Genomic DNA, 19,649 nt, shown 5'->3' with positions numbered 1-19,649 from the left:
AAAGGGAACTTCATGCACATTCGAACCAGCAGGAGCCTTCGCGATTCTTCGAACCAGCAACGTGAGCTCGTCCGCGAGCCTTCGAACCAGCCGGGAGCCTTCGCTACTTCGTCTTCGAGCTTCGAACCAGGATCGTGAGTTCGTCTTTGACATTTTGAAGAAGCACGACCCTTCGCGACTTCGTTTCCAACCAGCAGGAGCCCTCGCGAGTTCTTCTTCTTCTTCTTCTTCCTGCTCCCTGCTTGTTGCGTGCTACGTGCTGCTGACAGCTGCCTGCTGCCTTCTGCTTCTCTTTTTCTTCTTCTTCTTCTTCTTCCTGCTGCCTGTGTGCTGCCTGCTGCCTGCTGCTTCTCTTTTTCTTTTCTTTATATGTAAGCTTATAAATTAAATACTTTCTTTAATTAATTTAAGCTTATAAATTATAACTAATACATAATATTTATTTTTTTTACTGAAATTTACCTACTGTTTTTAAATTTGTAATATTTAGTTTAATTAATGTAAGTTTATAAATTATAACTAATACATAATATTTATTCTTTTTATTGAAATTTGGCTACTCTTTCTCTTCTTCTTCTTTATATGTAATTACTAATTAAATATTTAGTTTAATTAATGCAAGTTTATAAGTTATAACTAATACATAATATTTATTCTTTTTACTGAAATTTAGCTATTATTTTTTAATTTGTAATATTTAGTTTAATTAATGTGAGTTTATAAATTATAACTAATACATAATATTTATTTATTTTATTGAAATATAGCTACTATTTTTTGATTTGTACTCTTTTCTTTTGATGTTGAACTATGTTGAATTGTTGATGCTTTTGGGCTAAATTTTCAATTTTGTAATTGAGTTTTTTGGCATTTTAAATTCTAATATTACTAGATATTCATATGTTCATATATCAATTACCCCAAATAGACATTTTACCCCATTTTAATAATTGTGCGCCTCACCTTCATGAGGCGCGCGCCTTCGCCTCGCGCCTCGCACCTCGGCTTCAAAGACCCTTTGCGCCTCGGCTCGCCTCGCGCCTCTAACTACTATGCCATCAATGTGTATTCCTCAAAATTTCGTGATATCGTTTCCATGTGTTGAAGTCCAAGAATGACATGTCAATCATTGGAACCAAGGCTAGTGCTTCTACAAATGGGATTTACTAAACAATCCTGAACCACCTCAGCTTCAACCAGGCTACTTGGGAAAACATTTGAGTTTCAGGCCTACGGTAAAAGGGGAAGTGAGCGATCTCTATGTCAGTACTTTAAATGAACGAATTAAAAGGGCTAGATTTTGGGCTGAAAAATGAAGAACAAGCTTTTGGACCTAAGAAGGCCCTCAAGCAAATTTTTTAAATGGTCAAACACCCTAGGCTTGGGAGAAGATGCCAACTATTTTCAAAATAGAAACGAAAGGGATTTAGCTGTCTGCCACACTTCTAGTTGATTCAACATATGAAGAGTCCCTTCTTTGCTGCAAAGGGGGGCACAGCAACTAGAGGTCTCAACTAAACCAATTTTATTGACTCTTCATACAGCCTAGGAAGAATTCAATGAGATTCTACACCATCCTTTGGAGCCACCTACATTAATTCTTGTTAAAGCAAGGAACCTGCCAAAGCCATTCTCCTTGAGTTGGAGCATTGGCATTTTCTCCCCCTTCCTTTACTTACAAACCAAGACAGAGGTTTGTTGCTGGCCTAGAAACCAGCTCAAAACATAACTGTTGTAAAGTTAGAGATGGAGAGAAGAAGAAGAGGAAGAGAAAAGAGGAGGAAAAAACTAAGCTGCAGTTTCCTGGAGTCTACATACAGCCCCACGTCTGCCTTCGTACATATTATTAATAATAATAAATTCTTAGAGACAAAAATACCCCCATTCACACAACCAAATTATCAAAATAACATATTCTCTTCTAATGCTCCCCCTCAAAGTGAAGGTGTATAAATATTACCCAAACCTAGCTTGTAACAAACATTAGACAAAATGGGCTTAAATAAAGACTTCGGTAAAACATTGCTTAACTAATCGATAGATTTCACTAAAGGAGTCCTCATAACCTTCTTCAACAAAGCATCCCTCACAAAATGACAATCAACTTCTATGTGCTTTGTCCTCTCATGAAACACTGGATTGCTAGCAATACAAATGGCAGCTTGATTAACACAAAATGCATATTGGCTTTGTTACCAAGAATCCCATCTTTGACATAAGAGACTTCAACCACATATGCTCACTCATAGTATGGGTCATAGATCGATATTACGCTTCAACACTAGATCTTGCTACAATAGTTTGTTTCTTGCTACGCCAAGTAACATATTACCTCCCACAAGTGTATAATATCCAGTAGTTTACCTTTGATAGATTCAGCCCAATTTGCATCAGAGTATCACACAATCTCACAATTTCTATTACATTTTTACATCAAACCTTTGTCAGGAAAGCCTTCAAAATACCACAAAAAATCCCTACAAATAGCATACTAATGTGGTTATTTGGGATTTTCCATAAACTGATTGACCACCCCCACTGCAAAAGAGATGCCAGGTCTAGTTACAATCAAGCATATCAACTTGCCAACCAACGACCTTTACGTCGGTTTGTCTTCAAAGTCTAGTCCAACATCCCTAGACAACTTCACATTGGGATACACAGGGGTATCAACTGATTTAGCTCCCAAGAAACCAAGAACATAACACAAAACACCCAAGTCCTTCATTTGAAATTTTACTTGAAGCCACTACTTAACAGCTGCAATCCCACCATGTTCGTTGCCAGTTGTGATGACATTATCAACATAAACTAAAGAAGTACCACAACTGTCTTCCTTTTGCAAACAAAAAATGAATGATCATAGTAGCACTGCATACAAATGCAGAGACTACAACAATAAATTTGTCAAACTAGGCCCAAGGAGACTATTTAAGACCATAAATGGACTTATGCAACCTGCAAAATTTACCATCCTCCCCCCAAGCAACATACCCAAGAGGTTGCTCCATGTATACCTACTCCTGCAAATCTCTATACAAGAAGGCATTCTTCAATCAACTAATACAAGGGTCACTCAAAATTTACTACCAATGAGATCAATATACGAACAACATTTAATCGAGTAATAGGAGAGGTCTTAAAATAATTGGCATAACCTTCTTTGGGTATACCTCTTGGCATCCAACCAAACCTTAAGTCATTCAATAGAGCCGTCAAGAAGATATTTGATGGTGTAGGCCCAACGACACCTAACCAACTCTTTATCAGGAGGAAGAATGTCCCTCAAGTGGTCAAGGCATCCATTTCAACATCCACTACATGCTTCCACCCAAGGTTAGCAACTACTTTAACATGCAAAGAAGGGATAGAAACTGAGGAAATAGACAAGGCAAGAGAATGCATAGAACTAGGAAGGTGAAGAACTGAAACATAATGAGCGAAAGGATACGCAACTAAGGATTGCAAAGCACATGTTCAATACCTTTCCAACAAGCAATGGACAATTCCGAGTCACATTGGGATAATCTCCAAAACCAAAATTTGAAATAGTGATGGGTAGAGGAGGCGAATGGATGGTGGTAGTGATGTCTGTGCTTGCTTTTTGCCATTCATAAGCCTTCAAATGTTTCTCTAGATCAGTAACTAATGGATTTTGATGAGGGGCAGAAGATTTTTCAAGAGGGATTAGGGTACGAACAGGAGGATCAACACAAGAGGGGGACCATATATCATTGATGGAATCAAAATATATTCATCCAAGGAGGAAACTGAGCTGTTTTTTTGCCAAAAGCGTCTCTTTTTCTCAACATTTCTGCTTCTGCAACCTGGAATTTCTGGCATCTCAGAGCTGCAGTGCTGCTGCTTTTGATGCTTCCTTTTATTTCCCTAGTGCTTATTTCTGCTTCTATTTTTTGGAACTTAAGACATGAACATTGCAAACTATTGAAAATTTGTGTTATAGCATTCATTTTTATGTCGTAGTATTGAGTATTTTGATATTTTAAGAATCCATTATGTAGGGTACCTTACAGACAATTTTAATAAATGCATGCCTCACCTCAGTGAGGGGTGCACTTTTGCCTCGCACCTAGGCTCCAAATACCCTTTGTGCCTCAGTGCGCCTTGCGCCTTGACTTATTTAGAGCATTCCTTAGGGTGCTAGAGGTGTGTAAGTTTTTGGGATCCAATTGTTGAGGTGTCTTAACTGTCTCAATGGGTTTATTTAATATGGATGGTAGTATCACCCTTATCCAGGCCTGTCTTTCTAGTATCCCTCTTTAATATTTGTCTATTTGTGGAATTCCTGTAGGGTAGCTGGTAAAATCAATAAAGTTATAAGAGATTTCTTTTGGTTCAGACCTCCAGGGTCGGGGGGAAGAGGGATCTTTTGGTCAGTTGGGAGATTGTTTGTAGGTCTAAGATGGACAGGGATTTGGGTTCTGATAAGTTGGTGTCTAAAAACACTGCTTCAACAGGTAAATGGCTTTGGCAGTTTCCCTTAGAGAAGTCCCTCTGGCACGAAGTTATTAAAAATAAATTTGGCATGCAAAGGGGATGGATGCAAATTAGGGAACAAGACATTCATTGAGAGTCCTCAGAAGAGTATTTTGGAGATTTTTTCCCTTTATCCTTTATACCAGATTTATTTTCAGTAATGGTTCTCGAATACATTTCTGGGAAGATGTTTTGTTGGAACAGAATGTGCATCTTAAGAAGATGACACATCCTTTGCTCTGGGATAGGACTCATTATATGGCCCCACTCTGGTCTTTTGCAGCTGGTTGCTTTAAAGGGTTGTGCTTTTCAGATCCCAACATTGGCAGGCATCGTTATTTTGATTGTAGGTTTTTCATTGTTATCTTTTGTTTTTGTACATTCTTTCTATTTAAGGAAATCTATCATTTTGTATCAAAAAATTTGTGTGACAGCTATGAAAGAAGTTACAGACAGAAGAATATATCCATAGGCACTAATTTCACATATACGGTCAAGAAAAATTTGAAATCATTTTTATGCTATGTTAATGCAGGTCATAGATGGAGAAAAAATTTAAAAAAAAAAAAATTGATAAGGAAAAAAAAAATTGAAAATGAGAAGAAGAAGAAGAAGACGAAGAAGAAGAAGAAGAGACATTCTACCTTGTTTAAATAGTTCATTTGAGTAATCACACAAGTAGTTACAACTATAGCGAATGCCCATGTTTGCGGATAAATCAATTGATTCGTGCCTGATAACGTCAGCTTCAAGGCAATTCCGAGTGCCTTAACACTCATAACCTATCAAAGCATACAGTAAGAATAAAAATATTTGAGGAAACGAAAACACACACAATGAAGAGACAAACCAAAAATATCAAAACGCATACCGACAAAGAACCCACAAGAGAACAAACTCCAATATAAACCATTATATGTGTGTGGCCATATTGTGGGATAAAGTGGATTATGAGTACAAACACTGCTGTTATCACCAAAGCAGCATACAAGAGGAAAGCTGCAAGAAACAAATATGTTCATAAACAATTTATAACAGCTCAAAAATTATATAAAATTTCAGATAAACATGTGCAGAATAATACCTGGCAAAATAGACAAATTATTTTAGATTAACGAAATTACCCGGCTCAGTTGCAAGATCCCAAACTTCTTTTACAGATTCTATACCACGTTCCTGCGGAGCATGCAGGACAATTGTTGTAGAACCCACAACGCAGAGAACGCAACCAAGAATACCGAAAACATGTAGTCTCTCCCGTAGAATAATATGAGCAAGTGCAGCACTGCAACAGAATACTTCTGTCAGCACCAAAAACCAGATCAATAAATCATAAAATTAAGGTTACTTTCCATCATGCCTGATAATAATGCTCAGTGCACCAAGGGGAGTGACTAGAATAGCTGGAGCAAATGCATAGGCTGCAAAGTTAGCAATTTCCCCCACGACCACTGGTGCAATAGCAATCACTCATTTTAGAAATTGCACTTTCAGTATATTAAAAAATAAATAAATAAATAAATAAAATCATATATCTGAGAAAACACACAAAGCCACATAATTGGCTAATGCCTAAAAATACTTGCTGATAAGAATAGGTTATAGAATATATCTGAAGGGGAAATACCAGAATAAAAATCATAAAATAAATTATCTAAAAGTAGGAAGCAAAATTGTTTCAAACTTTTGCAACAGCCCACAAATAATTTCCCTCGCCAGCTCCAATTTTAAAGACCAATATCACGAAAGCTTAATGCTAAAAACAAGTGTATAATCTTTTGATTCTTTACCCTCTTTCACTGCAGGAGAAAGGAATTTAAGAAACCAATTAAGCAAATTGTACTTCGCTGCAACAATTTAGCCTGTGCTATATAGTGCACCAGTAGAAATATCAGACAGAGTTATTCAAAAACAGAGAACCCACAAGCCTTGCAACAGAAGTTCTAGACAGATTACATGTAATGCCCCATTGTCCCTCCTGATTACTATAGGAAACAAAAAATTATTGTAAATTTTGCAAGAACTAGATATTATAATAAAATATTGGAATGTTTAAATCCATACCAAATGGAATGTGTAAGAAACAAGTTCTTAAAATAATTCATGGATATTATTCCAAAACAATTGATTGCAATCAAAATTTTTAAATGCACAAAATGAACTAAAGGGCAGAGTGTACTTTTCTGGGTAGGAGAGAGGCAGGGCCAAAAGCAAGCTGGCATGACGAGTGCACTAGCTGATATGGCACAAAACTCTGGAGGATGATTAATGAGCCCGCTGAGATAGAGGATTGATGTGGATGAAGGAACAGTGAGGAAGCACAATGATCAACTACATGACCCCGATGGATAGAGTAGACGCTCTTTTAGACTCACTAAATGAGGCAAAGGATTTCTTTCATAAATCTTTGTTGAATGCAAAGATCCAGGGTGGATCTGTGAGCGTCTTGCTACTTGGTCAAAGCACAGGGAATAAGAAAACTTTAAAGACTTCTAATGCATTGGAAGAAGATATTTGGCTCATTTGGGAAGAGAAACCAAGAATGATGGTTGATAGAGTATTGAAACGCAGCAGAAACAGAAAATGATCGAGGGAAAAGATGTGGAAAGATAGCAATTGGCAAAAGTGGTGTGGAGCCACAGTGGTCAGCATGAAAAAAAACTATTTATGTTGAGCAGCCACCACAAAGGGAAACTGGAACTCCTGCTCTATTTGCATCATACATCAGCTGGCTGTTTTAAGGTCAGAGAATTGCAGAAAAAGTTGGATCAGGGCAGTGGGAAACCAGCTCATCTTTGAGAAGATGAGATGTTTCAGAATATGGTGATCAGCTTTGAGGCTTTGTAGTGGCAGATGAAGAAACCTGGTGAAGTAGACCAGATTGGTGGTTAAAAATCGATGGAGATCAACATCCAGTGACAGTGCCATTGGAGGTCAGAATGTTGATTATAATAGTTCCATCGAGTCCCAAGGACATGAGAACACATGCCTCTTCCATTATAATGGTAACAAAATCATTTTGAAGCCTGCTCTACCAACCAACCAAGACAAAGAATCTATCAAAGTTACTCAACTTGAACACACTACAAGCAAGGAAATGCGCGTTTGGAGACAGTCTTTCCAATATTCCCATTGATTTGTCATTGTTGATGTGTTCATTGATGCCAATTCTCAATTCATGTCCATGGTGCTGTCAATGGAACTTGGTTTCTTGTATCAATTCAGCACCGGCTTTCGAAGCATCCAAGTTTGCTTCATTTCTGATCCTCCAACGTCCCAAAATTCAAAGCAGGATTTTTTCTAGCAGGGGGAGATTTGATGTAGGACAAGAAGCAGACCCATGGGCAGACCCTTGTTGGATACTCATTCAAATGAATAGAGCCAAGGATTGCTGAGTTTATTTAATAGTCTATTATGTGCTTAGTTTAACTAGTACAGCATTATGTATATTTGGGGGCTTGTTTGTAATATTTGTGCATTTTAAGAGTGTGTTTGTAATTCATGTAGTTTTAAGAGTATGTGTGTAATTTCATGTGTTATTGATTTTCTTATAAATATAGTGTGTGAAAACCATGTAGGAGTAGTTTTGTTGATAAATTTGAATTTAAGAGAACCTGTGATTCCCCTTTGTATCTCCTCTTTTCCCTCTTCCTTCTACTTCTTCCCTTCTCCTCTCCTAAATTCTCTAATGGCTACAGATCTTTGACATTGTTTTGTCACATGCCCATTCTAATTATATATCACACATCAATATATTTTACATAATATATGAAAAATTCAGCAATGAAAAAAAAAATTTTGAATCTCCAACAGCACAATAAATTTCAACTTGTTCGGCAGCACCTGACTGTTCTAATTATATACCACATATCAATTTGTTCACATTATATATGAAAAAAATCATCAATGAAAAAAATAATAAAATATAGAAGCTCCAACAGCCAAATAAATTCAATCATTCAACAATGTCTCACATCCTAATAGACAAAAGGTCATTAAAATGATATAAATCATGAATAATCTATTACACTACATTTTTTTCTGAAAAATGTTGCAGCTCTAAGTCATTGTCCGTACAAAAGTTCAAAAGGGAAAATTTTCATCACCGTCTGCTCAAACGGATTGATGAATTAAAGGAAGAAATTTTATTCACACATTTATTCATAGCAGTTTGTGTAATGTATAATTAATTGAAGAGATGAATAAAAATCCCACAACAAAATCCTTAAATGGATTTACTAAATAATTCATTCAATAGAAAAGCACATCACGCTTACTTGTTATCATGCCCACCCACCAAAGTGGCTCATATAAGTAAGAATAGCCTCCAACCCCTGCAGAAAATAATCAACATAATAGTTTTCAACGTCTTTGTTATTCATGGTGGCAACAGAGCTATTGAAGTGAACTGTCCCAGATGTTAAACAAGGAAAAGAATATATCGCATGCAATAAAATATTCTTAATACTACAGCAGACACATTTGAACACCTCATGGCAGTGACATCTTTCTTTTCACAATATATCTATTATCTTTTATAAATGTGTGAGGAAGAGAGTGACAAATATATTGCTTTTCCATTTTTCATGAGTAATTTGTTCTAATAGTGGATTAAGGTTGCACTTCTAACTTGTTTTAACTTCCCTAGTCAAGAAGCCCACCATATCAAAGGCATCACCTAACCCTAACTGCATCCAGGGTCTGAAGAGGGCATGATAAACACAACCTTAGCTCTACATGTGGAGGGTTATTACTTATTGCTTGATTATCAGATACAAATAAAAATAGACATATGTGTAATCAAATCGTCTGACATATGTTCAGAAGGAATCAATGCCAACACAATTGCACGGGAATTATCTAATGATAATTAAAAACGCTACTAAGCGTTAAAAAAAAATTCCCAAACTGAACTACAGCCGCTTCAAACTTCAATACAATGCTAGCAGTATTCTCGTCCACTTCCATAATATAAATCACACCGGCAATCAACATCACATTAAAAAAAAAAAAAAAAAGGGGGATGGGAGTGAGTGGGGGGGGGGGGGGGGTGGGGTTGAGAGGCGCTCAACGCCAACAGGTACAAATAACAAAGAAAAACAACAATTTAAAGCTATTCCCGGCATATCTGGCGTGCGTAACGAGAAAATTCGCTCCACATACATATGCGGCCCGCACCAGGCCAACTCGAAAGTAAAAAGTCGGCTAAAATCCAAAATCTCCAACAATTTCAACCGATTAAAAATAATTAAACATCTCGCAATTCGGGCTGAATCCCACTATACCTGCCCTAATTCCAGATGCACCGGCCTTCTTCAAGCCCTTCTTCTTGACTATAAAACTAGCGCCGATAAAGAAGCTCGAGGACAACGCGAGAATCAAACCCTTAATGTTGTCCGAGGACATACCCTTGTAGGAGTCCATCCAGCTCTGCGAAACCTCGGACGCCATGACAACAGCAAACCCTAGTTCCCACAACTCTGCATAATCTCGACCAATTCGACTTCGCAAACTTCTTCGAGCTTCCGGAGAGCGTCAGAAAGAGAATTACAGAAGAGAAGGAGATTTGAGAGTTGGATGAGAAAATGACGAGACAAAATGAGAAAGGGAAGAAGATCTGTCGGCGCCTGAAGACGACGCGAGGGAGTGAAGAAGAGATGGTGGCACAGCTGGGACTGAAGCTTCTTGGATAGAGAGAGAGAGAGAGAGAGAGAGAGAGAGAGAGAGAGAGAGTAGAGCACCGAAACAGGGACTACCCTCCGACTCGGGTAGATGAATGCTGCAGTCTATCCATCTCTCTTACATATTTTTTGTTTCTATTTTTGCCTCGTTGTTAACCGCACGATGAAGCGTGAGTCGCCAACATCTATCTGGATTTAGATCTTCAATTATGGTAATGTGGATGCCAGTACAAGCGTCCACATCCGCCGTTTAATTTTAAAATGAAAATATTAGCGGTCATTTTAAATTTTAAGATGATTTAAAAAATACATATTTAAAATAAAAATTCACAAAAATTGAAAATGGAATGTTAAATTTTTCAATCAGTATATATTCAAAATCAAAATTGTATCTTAATATTTATATATGCGTAAGAATTGAAACAAGCCTAATTTACCGGGTTTTTCAATTATGTTGTTATAGGATGAACGTTATTTAAAATTTGAATTAATAAAATTTGTGAACATAGACATAATACCCACCTCAAGTATTTGAAATTTTTGAAAAATTCTTAAATTTTGTTATCTCGCTTTGATATACTCAAGTTTTTTTATAAAAAAAAAAAAAAAAACAATTTTTCATTTAAAGTTTAAATTAATTTTATATCTATGAATCCAATCTCTTCTTTTCATTTGAGAGGTTGAGAAAAAGTTACAGATATCACAACATACACACAATGTGTGTGTGTGTATGTCACAAGGGTGAAAATAGTCTCTTGCAGAAATAAAAAGTAGTGTTTCATGATCTGTTCCTTCCCCAAACCATGTGCGCCAACTTGTCCTTTTATTTTTTGATTTTTTTTGTATTTTTTCTTAATATATTAATATGTTTATGTTCTTAATATCACTTTAACTTTTATTTTTATTGTACGCATTAATTTTTATATGCATTTTCAAACCAAATAATACGCAAAAGAAAAATGAAATGAAACAAATAATTTGAAAATTTACAAATTTTACAAATAAAAGATGTCATTCATGATGTTTTGAAATTCACTTGGTGCATTTGTTAATCCAAAGGATATCACGTTCCATCCATGCTAACCGAATGAAACTATAAAAGCAATTTTGTATTTGTCCTTTTCAACAATTTGGATTTGTTAAAACCATGATTACATATCAAACTTAAAGAAAACTTGTGCATTACAAACTCACTTCAATAGGTTTTATTTATTTGGTATTGGAGATATGATCCATCTTAAGATTTTGTTGAGAGATTTATAGTTAATTACTTCTCAGAGCACGTCACTAGGAACATAAATTGCAAGTTTAAATATTGAAGGAATAAAACTACCTTATGCATGACAATTATGTTTCATTTTGTAGGAAATCCTACATTTCTAAATGGAAGACAATCTAAACTTTCACAAAACCTTAAATGTAGTGGACTAATTGTAGGGCCTCTTGTTGGAAAGACAAATTCATTTCTTGATTACTATCCCTCTTTGCGATAAAAGTTAGAAACAAAGCAAAAGATTATAAAGAAACTGATGAAAATAGACACCTGCTATTAAACTAATTACTATATATTTATATTTAATGGTATCATAGTATTAACATTATTTTTATATTTATGTAATATATGCTATATTATATTTTATTATATATAGTATTATATTAAGTTATTTTTTTTATTTTATGTAACATATTTTATAATATTATATTCTAGAAAAAATGTATCAAAGTATATTTATTATACAATAGTATTAAACTATTTTGTATATTATATCATCATTAAACTTTATTATTATATATTTATAATTGTTGATAATATTTTTTAATTTTTTTTAAGATTATAAATAAAACTATGATAAATCAATAATCGTACAACATGTGTATCATAATATTTTAACATAATAACATTTAAAACTACTCTATTAATTTCTATATGTTGTATTATTGTTATACATAATAAAAACTAAATAATAATGGCTTAATATTATATTAAAACATATTATATATTTGTATTTGATGATATCACAATAAAAATATTATTTTGTCAAATTTTTATGTAATATATATTATACTGTATAAAGTGTCGTATTATATGTAGGCACGCATGCATGCAAGCATATGTAGGGTTGCAAATTCAGCATGCTCGGGCTCAGCTCAACAGAATGAGAGCTTAGCTTGAGCTTGGTTTGGTTGATCAGAAAGTTGAGCTCGAGCTCAGCTTGAGATTGAAAATATTGGCTCAGGCTCGAACTCAAGCTTGACTCATTCGCAAGCTTGGGATCGGGCTCGGGTTTGAGCTCGAACTAAAATTTAATAAATGACCTAATAGTAATAGTTTCATTTACCTATTTTGTTTGGGACATGATATGTGTTTTTCCCATTGGATGATTGAGCCAATATTGGACTTGTTGGCCTAAACAAGGCTTACCCTTGATTTTGATAATAACAAAGTAAGGTTACTTAATTGCTTCAAAGTTGTGATGTTTCAGAAAAACTAGATTAACTACCAGCATACTTCATAAAGATCACAAGGAACACTTTGAAAGCTTATATCAACTCAAGTGATAAATATTGAAAGCTCAAAGAAACATGAAGGTCGAGAACTCAAAGCAACAACTTCATGAATATGCTCAAAGAATTCAAAGAAACAAAGAGACTCAATTAGGACATGTATTGTAAGTACTTCAAGTATATTTCGAGTATGAAATCATTTTTAACCTCATTAGGCAAAGAGAGACTTAGAGACCCTATTTTTAACACTTGGAACATATTTTTTTAAAGAAAACAAATTGACATTCCAAGAAATGAAGAGCAAAGGGAGTTAGTACAAAAATATTTTAAAAACCAAAATTTTGTCTTAACAGGAGCCTGACTAAATCTATCAGTAGGCTGCCACTTTAAGGGTTTTTAAAATACACGAATAGAAGGTCATCAGACTACTTCCTGGACCTTGAAAGGTGCCTAACGAGGTAAACTAAGAAGTCTGTCCAAGTTTCATCAGGCTTCTGTCACCCTTTTGCTTATTTTTTAAAATTGAGTTATTTAGTGACAGGCACCTAACCACAAGATGACAGGCGACTATCACCCTACTGCCTGTGAAAATTAACTGTGTAATTTATTAACAGGCAATTGACTGAAAGCCCTTAGGCTACTACCACGCGGTAGATTTTAAATTTTATAACGCACATATTTTTGAAAAATAAGTTGCTTGGGGCTCAAACTCGTTTAAAACCTGGGCACCACTATGACTCAAGTGTGACGCACTCATTTGTTTCTCAGAGATTCATTAAACTGTGCGGGGTAGAAACACAGTCGTTAGATGCCAAGTTAGCTGTGATCATACCGACAGGGTCAGCTGTGACAACCCGAATAAAAATGGTATTTAAAATAATAAAGAGGAAGAGAAATTTCTAGAGGACTCGTCGACTAACACAGGGGATTCATCGACAAGGGTTTAAGAGAATTCATAGACGAAGACTGAACTTTGTCAATGAAGAAATACGGAGAGAGTTTTGAGCCAACTAAATTTTGTCGATGAGGACTAAATTTTGTTGACGAAATTATTGAAGGATTCATCGACGAATGACGTGGCTCGTCAACGAATCCAGTTCTATAAATATAGAAAAATCCAGATTTTCCCTCGCCCTTAAGCTAACTCTCTCCTCTCTCTCCCCCCCTTCGGCCTTCTCTCTCTCTCTCATCGATTTTGGGCCAAATTTATACCGGATCAACAATCTAAAGTCACCACGACGCTCCTGGGGAAGTTCGTTCCAAATCTGCCGGAGCAAATCATTGGTGAAAGTAAGTTGAAAATCATCACTAAGTTGAGGTAAGACTTTTTAAGTCAAATTTGGTCTTGTGGTAGTTATAAAAAATGATATACGCCCGAAAATACTGAGGTTTAATACTGAGAATTTTCAGTTTCAAAGTATTGATCAAGAAGTTCTACGAGGGTTAGACCAGGATATTTTAGGGGCTTTCTCAGTAGTCAGGTAAGGAAATAAACTAAAGCAGTTACTTTTCATGCAAATTATTATTATTTATAAGCAAATTGATTTCCTGAAAATATGCATGATATTTGATAATTATGGAATTAATTCATGTTTGGGAAAACTACTGTATTTATGTTGAAACATGTATATATGTATGAGATGTCAGAAACCATGATTTTCATAGTACAATGTATAGTTTTATACTGCAAATGTGTGGCATGAATATTATTTTACATGGAAAAATATTATGATATGATAATGATGTAAATGCAGTACGATTTGAGAAGTTATGAAAGTATACAGTACAACATGATTCTGATAAATGCGTGATAAAATGATTATTTTCAGAATGATGTATTTATGTATGATTTCAGCGAGAGGTCGTATATATGTATGAAATGTTCGGCACGAGGCCGTAATTATGAAATGTTCAGCGCGAGGCCATAATTATGAAATGTCTAGCACGAGGCCGTAATTATGAAATGTTTCGCACGAGACCGTAATTATAAAATGTTTGGCACGAGGCCGTAATTATGAAAGATGCTATATTATCATGTACTATATGTTATTAGAACCCGGATGTTAATTTAGTTCAGTTCAGGAGCTCGGTACCGTAGCTATATGTAGATCAGATATCTACGTTCAGATTAGTGCTAACCACCCCACCATGGGATGGGAGATGGATAATCGATGTGGCTTTCAAGAAAGTGTGGATGTCCACCTGACAGTCCGGACTAGGGTGTGGCAGGCCTATCGTACTTACAGACATACTTGACTCGGCAGTGGTCGGCCAGCCATTGTTGGGTCCCGCCTTCGGGTTGCACAACCCGTCATGGGGAGTAATACATGACATTAGCTAACTATTCATCATGGGTATATTTTCAGTGTTATCAGTATAACAGATGTTTACGTGCGATATGATTTATCAGCAATTATGAAAGCATATGATTATTTAGTATGTTATGATAAATGTCTACAGATATAAGAAATGTATTGTATATATATAATTACATTAAATATTCATGTTGCCGCACAGCTATAGTTAGTTTATTTTCCCTTACTGAGATGTGTCTCACCCCCAACATTAATTAATTTTTCAGGAAATCTAGAGAGACCGGCGGGTCAGGGCTGTCGTTGAGTGATTGGAGCTTCCTTACTAGAAGGGTAAGCTGTAACACCCCAACCCCGAGGGGTCTGAGATATTAACTTTTTACTAGTGATTTACAACGGAAGCAAATAAACTCAATTTTTATTACACCAGAGTGATAATTATCCATATTACAATCATTTATTTCAAAAAAGAAAAATTACACAAACATAAATATCTGACATCATACTAATATTTCTAATCAATCTTTATTTTTCTATCCCCATCCGCATGCTTACTAAGTCTGATTTCCGACATGCTCTTCAAAATCATCTGAAATAAAAATATGATTGGAGTGAGACGACGCTCAGTAAGTAAATAAGATTATTATTAGTGTGTGGCCAAAATGAGTTTTTAAAAAATTTCGTAAAACAATATTTAATACTATAACTTCAAAACTGCTTTTAGAATAAATATAAATTTAAAATTTACTACATAAAACTTTTACCATTAATTACAACAGTAAAATTTTATAATCATATACTATAACTGTTAAATTAAACTTTTAACTTTAAAACTGTATAAATATTTAATGATAAACATACATATACTTTTCCTTATACGTTTTCTTTAGATTGTCATTTAAGCACTAGAATGATCATTTTCATGTAAACTTACACTTTTCCTTCAAATTATCAGTAACTTTGTACACGTAATTAACTATGTATAAACATATATTGTAAAAACCACCCTTATGCCTGTTTGCCGTAAGTCATGTTTACCCCCATGATTGGGTTGTGCGGTCCGAAAACTGGACTTAGCTGGCTGGCCGACCAAACTAAATCAACGTACGTAAACTTTAAGTGAAATTTTCCTTATTAAGTCCTGGTCCGGAACCAGGTGTGCACTCAGGAGAAATCCACTAACATAAATAACCACTCTGTAAACAGTGTGTGGGTGCACTCTGATCCGTTTAAACTTTAAGCTATGGTACCAAGCATCTGTAACTTTGAACTTTTGTTGCCATAAGGGATTTTAAAATCATCTTATTATAATTTAGGCAATTTAAAATAATATCGTGAAAATCTCATCTTTACTCATATTTTTATAAAAAAAATGCAACGTAGAAATAAACTCATGCCACACAATTTTTGTGTTAAAAATATATATAATTTCATTTTTGAATAGAAAGAAATGCTGAAAATTTACCCGAGGGGATTAGTATATTTCTTAACCCAAAAATAAATGCAAGTATATTAAAAATAGAACTTGTATAATTAAATATGCGTAAAAAAAAACTCATGGAAATTTTTAATTAACATAATTGAAATTTACTTATAAAATAAACTCGGGTATGAATTTTAAATAAAAAAAACTAACATAACAAAATTTACTTACCTTATTCCTTATGAACACTGTAACTATTTCTAAGAAATGAGATCGAAAAGAGCGGGTGATTGAGAACTTACTCAAAAATTCTCTCTCCACCATAATTTCTTTCACTCACTAATCCTTCTCTTCCTTAGAAAATTGTTGTGAAAAATGAAGGTTGAGAGCTCCTTATTTATAGGAAAATTTTGGGAAATAAATGGAATTTGTAAAAGTGTGGGGAGATTGGTGAAATTATAATTTTTTTAAAATTAAAGAATGGGCAAGGGATGGGTAAGGTGTGGGTTGAGTATGGGATGGGGATGGAGGCCATGTGGGAGTGCTTGCTACCATAAATTTTTTAATTAATTACTTACCTAACTAATTAATTAATTAGTTAATTAATTATTTTATTATTTTTCTTAATCATTATTATCATTGTTATTACTTTTAAACTATTTTTAGTATTTGTTTATTTTATTTTTTGAATAAGAATTAAATTTAAATTTTGAAAACTCATGTGGACCCCACATGGTCTTGTGGGCCCAACACAATTTCGAGACCCAAATGGATCCTACGTAACTCGAATAACTCTCATACGATTTTATGCATCCTACATAACTTTGAGACTCGTGTAAACCTCCATACGGCTTCGGGACTCATGTGGGCCTCACACAGTCTTATGGGTCCCGCATAGGATACCTATATTATTATTATTTTATCATATATTTTTACAAATTATATCAGTCAAAACATTATTTATGTACTTGTTTACGTATATAAATAGTGTCTTGTGGCTCCAGGACTCATGTGGAACCCACATAGTCTTGTGGGCCCCACATATGATACCTATATTATTATCATCTTATTATGTATTTCTACAAATTATGTCTGTCAAAATACTATTTTATGTATATATACTTATTTACGTGTACAAACAATGTCTATCCTGTTTATCTTATGAAATTCCATTTTGACCAGCCGACCTCCAGGGAGCGACTGAGCCGCAATGGTCTCTGAGCACTCGCTTAGACAAGGTCTTTCTTAGGCATCAAACATGGAATCAAGGATCCTATAAAAAAAAACACTTATGTATTGATATTAACTTAATGACCATTTTTATTATTTTATTATTATTGTACTTTAATCGTATATATATTTTTAGATCATCGCATAAGCGTTCAACTAGGATCAGGAAATTTTTGTTGTATGATCCTAGTGTTATTTTGAATTTTTGGAGGTTGTATATAGGAACAGTATTTTGATGATACAGTAAACTCCGGTATTATGTCTTATGGTTGGATGTTTGAGATTTTATACTTATTGCTGCTTAGGTTTCCGATGTGATTTACAGGTGTCCCCGTTACCCACGGGTTCGGGTTGACTTTTCCATTCATTATGTTACATTTGATATTAAGAATTTGAGGTCGTTACATCAGCAGTGGTGTGTAGCAAGGTGATTAGGGATCACCTAATGGAAATTCAAGGAATAAGGTTGCTTGCTAGCTTAAATGTTTTTTATATGCATGGAAACGACATTATTCTGGGGATGGATTGGCTAGCATCCAGCTATGCGAATATTGACTACCACAAGAAGGCAGTGTGTTCAGACCTCCTGGAAAACAGGAGTTTCAATTTGTCGGGTCGTGTGTGCGCTCTGCACCATAGATCCTTTCAGCGATGCAGGCCAGAAGGTTACTTCTAAAGGGTTGTCAAGGGTATCTGGCATGTGTGAAAAAGCACCAAAGGAAGGACTGAAGCTGGAGGATATCTTAGTAATAAGGGAGTTCTCATATGTGTTCCCTGAGGACTTACCAAGATTGCCTCTGGATCGTGAGGTGGAATTCGCCATTGAGTTAACTCCAAGGACGGCGCCAATTTCTAAGGCTCCATATCGAATGGCTCCAGCTGAACTAAAAGAGCTAAAGGAGCAGCTACAGGAACTTCTGGATAAGGGTTTTATCAAATCGAGCGTATCACCCTGGAGAACACTGGTGTTGTTCGTAAAGAAAAAGGATGGGTCGATAAAGATGTGCATCGACTACCAGGAAATTAATAAAGTAACAATGAAGAATAAGTACTCGTTATCCCAAATTGATGATCTGTTTGACCAACTAAAGGGCACATAGGTTTTCTCTAAGGTCGATCTGCGATCCTGGTATCATCAATTGAAGGTGAAATCAGAGGATGTATCGAAGACAACTTTTCAAACTTGATATGACCATTATGAATTTCTGGTTATGCTGTTCAGTTTAACGAATGCGCCTACAACATTTATGGACCTGATAAACAGGGTGTTCCATAAGTACTTAGATCAATTCGTGGTGGTGTTCATCGATGAAATCCTAGTTTATTCGAAGAGTCCTGCGGAGCATGAAGCTCATTTAAGGCTGGTACTTCAGATACTCAGAGAGAAGAGATTATTTGCTAAATTCAAGAAATGCGAGTTCTAGCTGGAACAAGTGGCATTTTCCGGGACATGTAGTGTCCAGGGAAAGAATTTAAGTGGACCCGAGCAAAGTAGAGGCAATAGTTGATTGGGTGAGACCGAAAAATATGCATGAGATTAGAAGTTTCTTGGGTTTGGTAGGGTACTATCATCAGTTCATCAAAAGTTTCTCCAGGTTGCCAAGTCTTTTGACACGGCTTACGAGAAAGAACAATAGGTTTGAGTGGATTGGGGAGTGTGAGCAGATTTTTCAGGAATTGAAGCAACGACTAGTCACAACCCTAGTATTGACCATTCCATCAGGGGTTGGTAGTTTTGTGATTTACAGTGACACATCTCAGAAAGGACTTGGGTGTGTCTTGATGCAGCAGGGAAAGGTTATTGTGTACGCTTTTCACCAACTCAAGGAGTATGAGAAGAATTATCCGATGCACGACATGGAACTGGCAGCAGTAGTTTGTGTGTTAAAGATATGAAGGCACTACCTATACAATGAAAAGTGCGAAATCTTTACTGATCATAAGAGTCTTAAATACTTTTTCACCTAAAAGGAATTGAATATAAGGCAGAGGAGATGGCTT

General features: G+C 35.4%; 1 protein-coding gene across 5 annotated transcripts in view; it reads right to left on the bottom strand.

Moving 5' to 3' along the window:
- Positions 1-10,365, bottom strand: part of LOC131164666 (probable magnesium transporter NIPA4) — a 33,586-nt gene extending 23,221 nt beyond the window's left edge. For 2 of the 5 annotated variants that reach the window (XM_058122025.1, XM_058122026.1), the window contains exons 1-5: positions 9,783-10,352; positions 5,858-5,948; positions 5,622-5,782; positions 5,369-5,496; positions 5,142-5,279 (exon numbers count right to left, since the gene is read on the bottom strand). In XM_058122025.1, the coding sequence (XP_057978008.1) occupies positions 5,142-5,279; positions 5,369-5,496; positions 5,622-5,782; positions 5,858-5,948; positions 9,783-9,948 (684 nt within the window). In that variant the 5' untranslated portion in view covers positions 9,949-10,352. Of the gene's footprint in view, positions 1-5,141; positions 5,280-5,368; positions 5,497-5,621; positions 5,783-5,857; positions 5,949-8,774; positions 8,832-9,782 lie in introns of all 5 variants that reach the window. The other 3 variants (XM_058122024.1, XM_058122027.1, XM_058122023.1) reach the window with 3 other exon arrangements.
- Between the last annotated feature and the right edge of the window lie 9,284 nt (positions 10,366-19,649).

Source organism: Malania oleifera, chromosome 9, assembly GCF_029873635.1.
Source record: "Malania oleifera isolate guangnan ecotype guangnan chromosome 9, ASM2987363v1, whole genome shotgun sequence".
In the NCBI taxonomy this organism is placed as follows: Eukaryota; Viridiplantae; Streptophyta; class Magnoliopsida; order Santalales; family Ximeniaceae; genus Malania; species Malania oleifera.
Note: the sequence above shows the minus strand (reverse complement) of the source record. Positions and strands in the feature narration are given on the sequence as shown.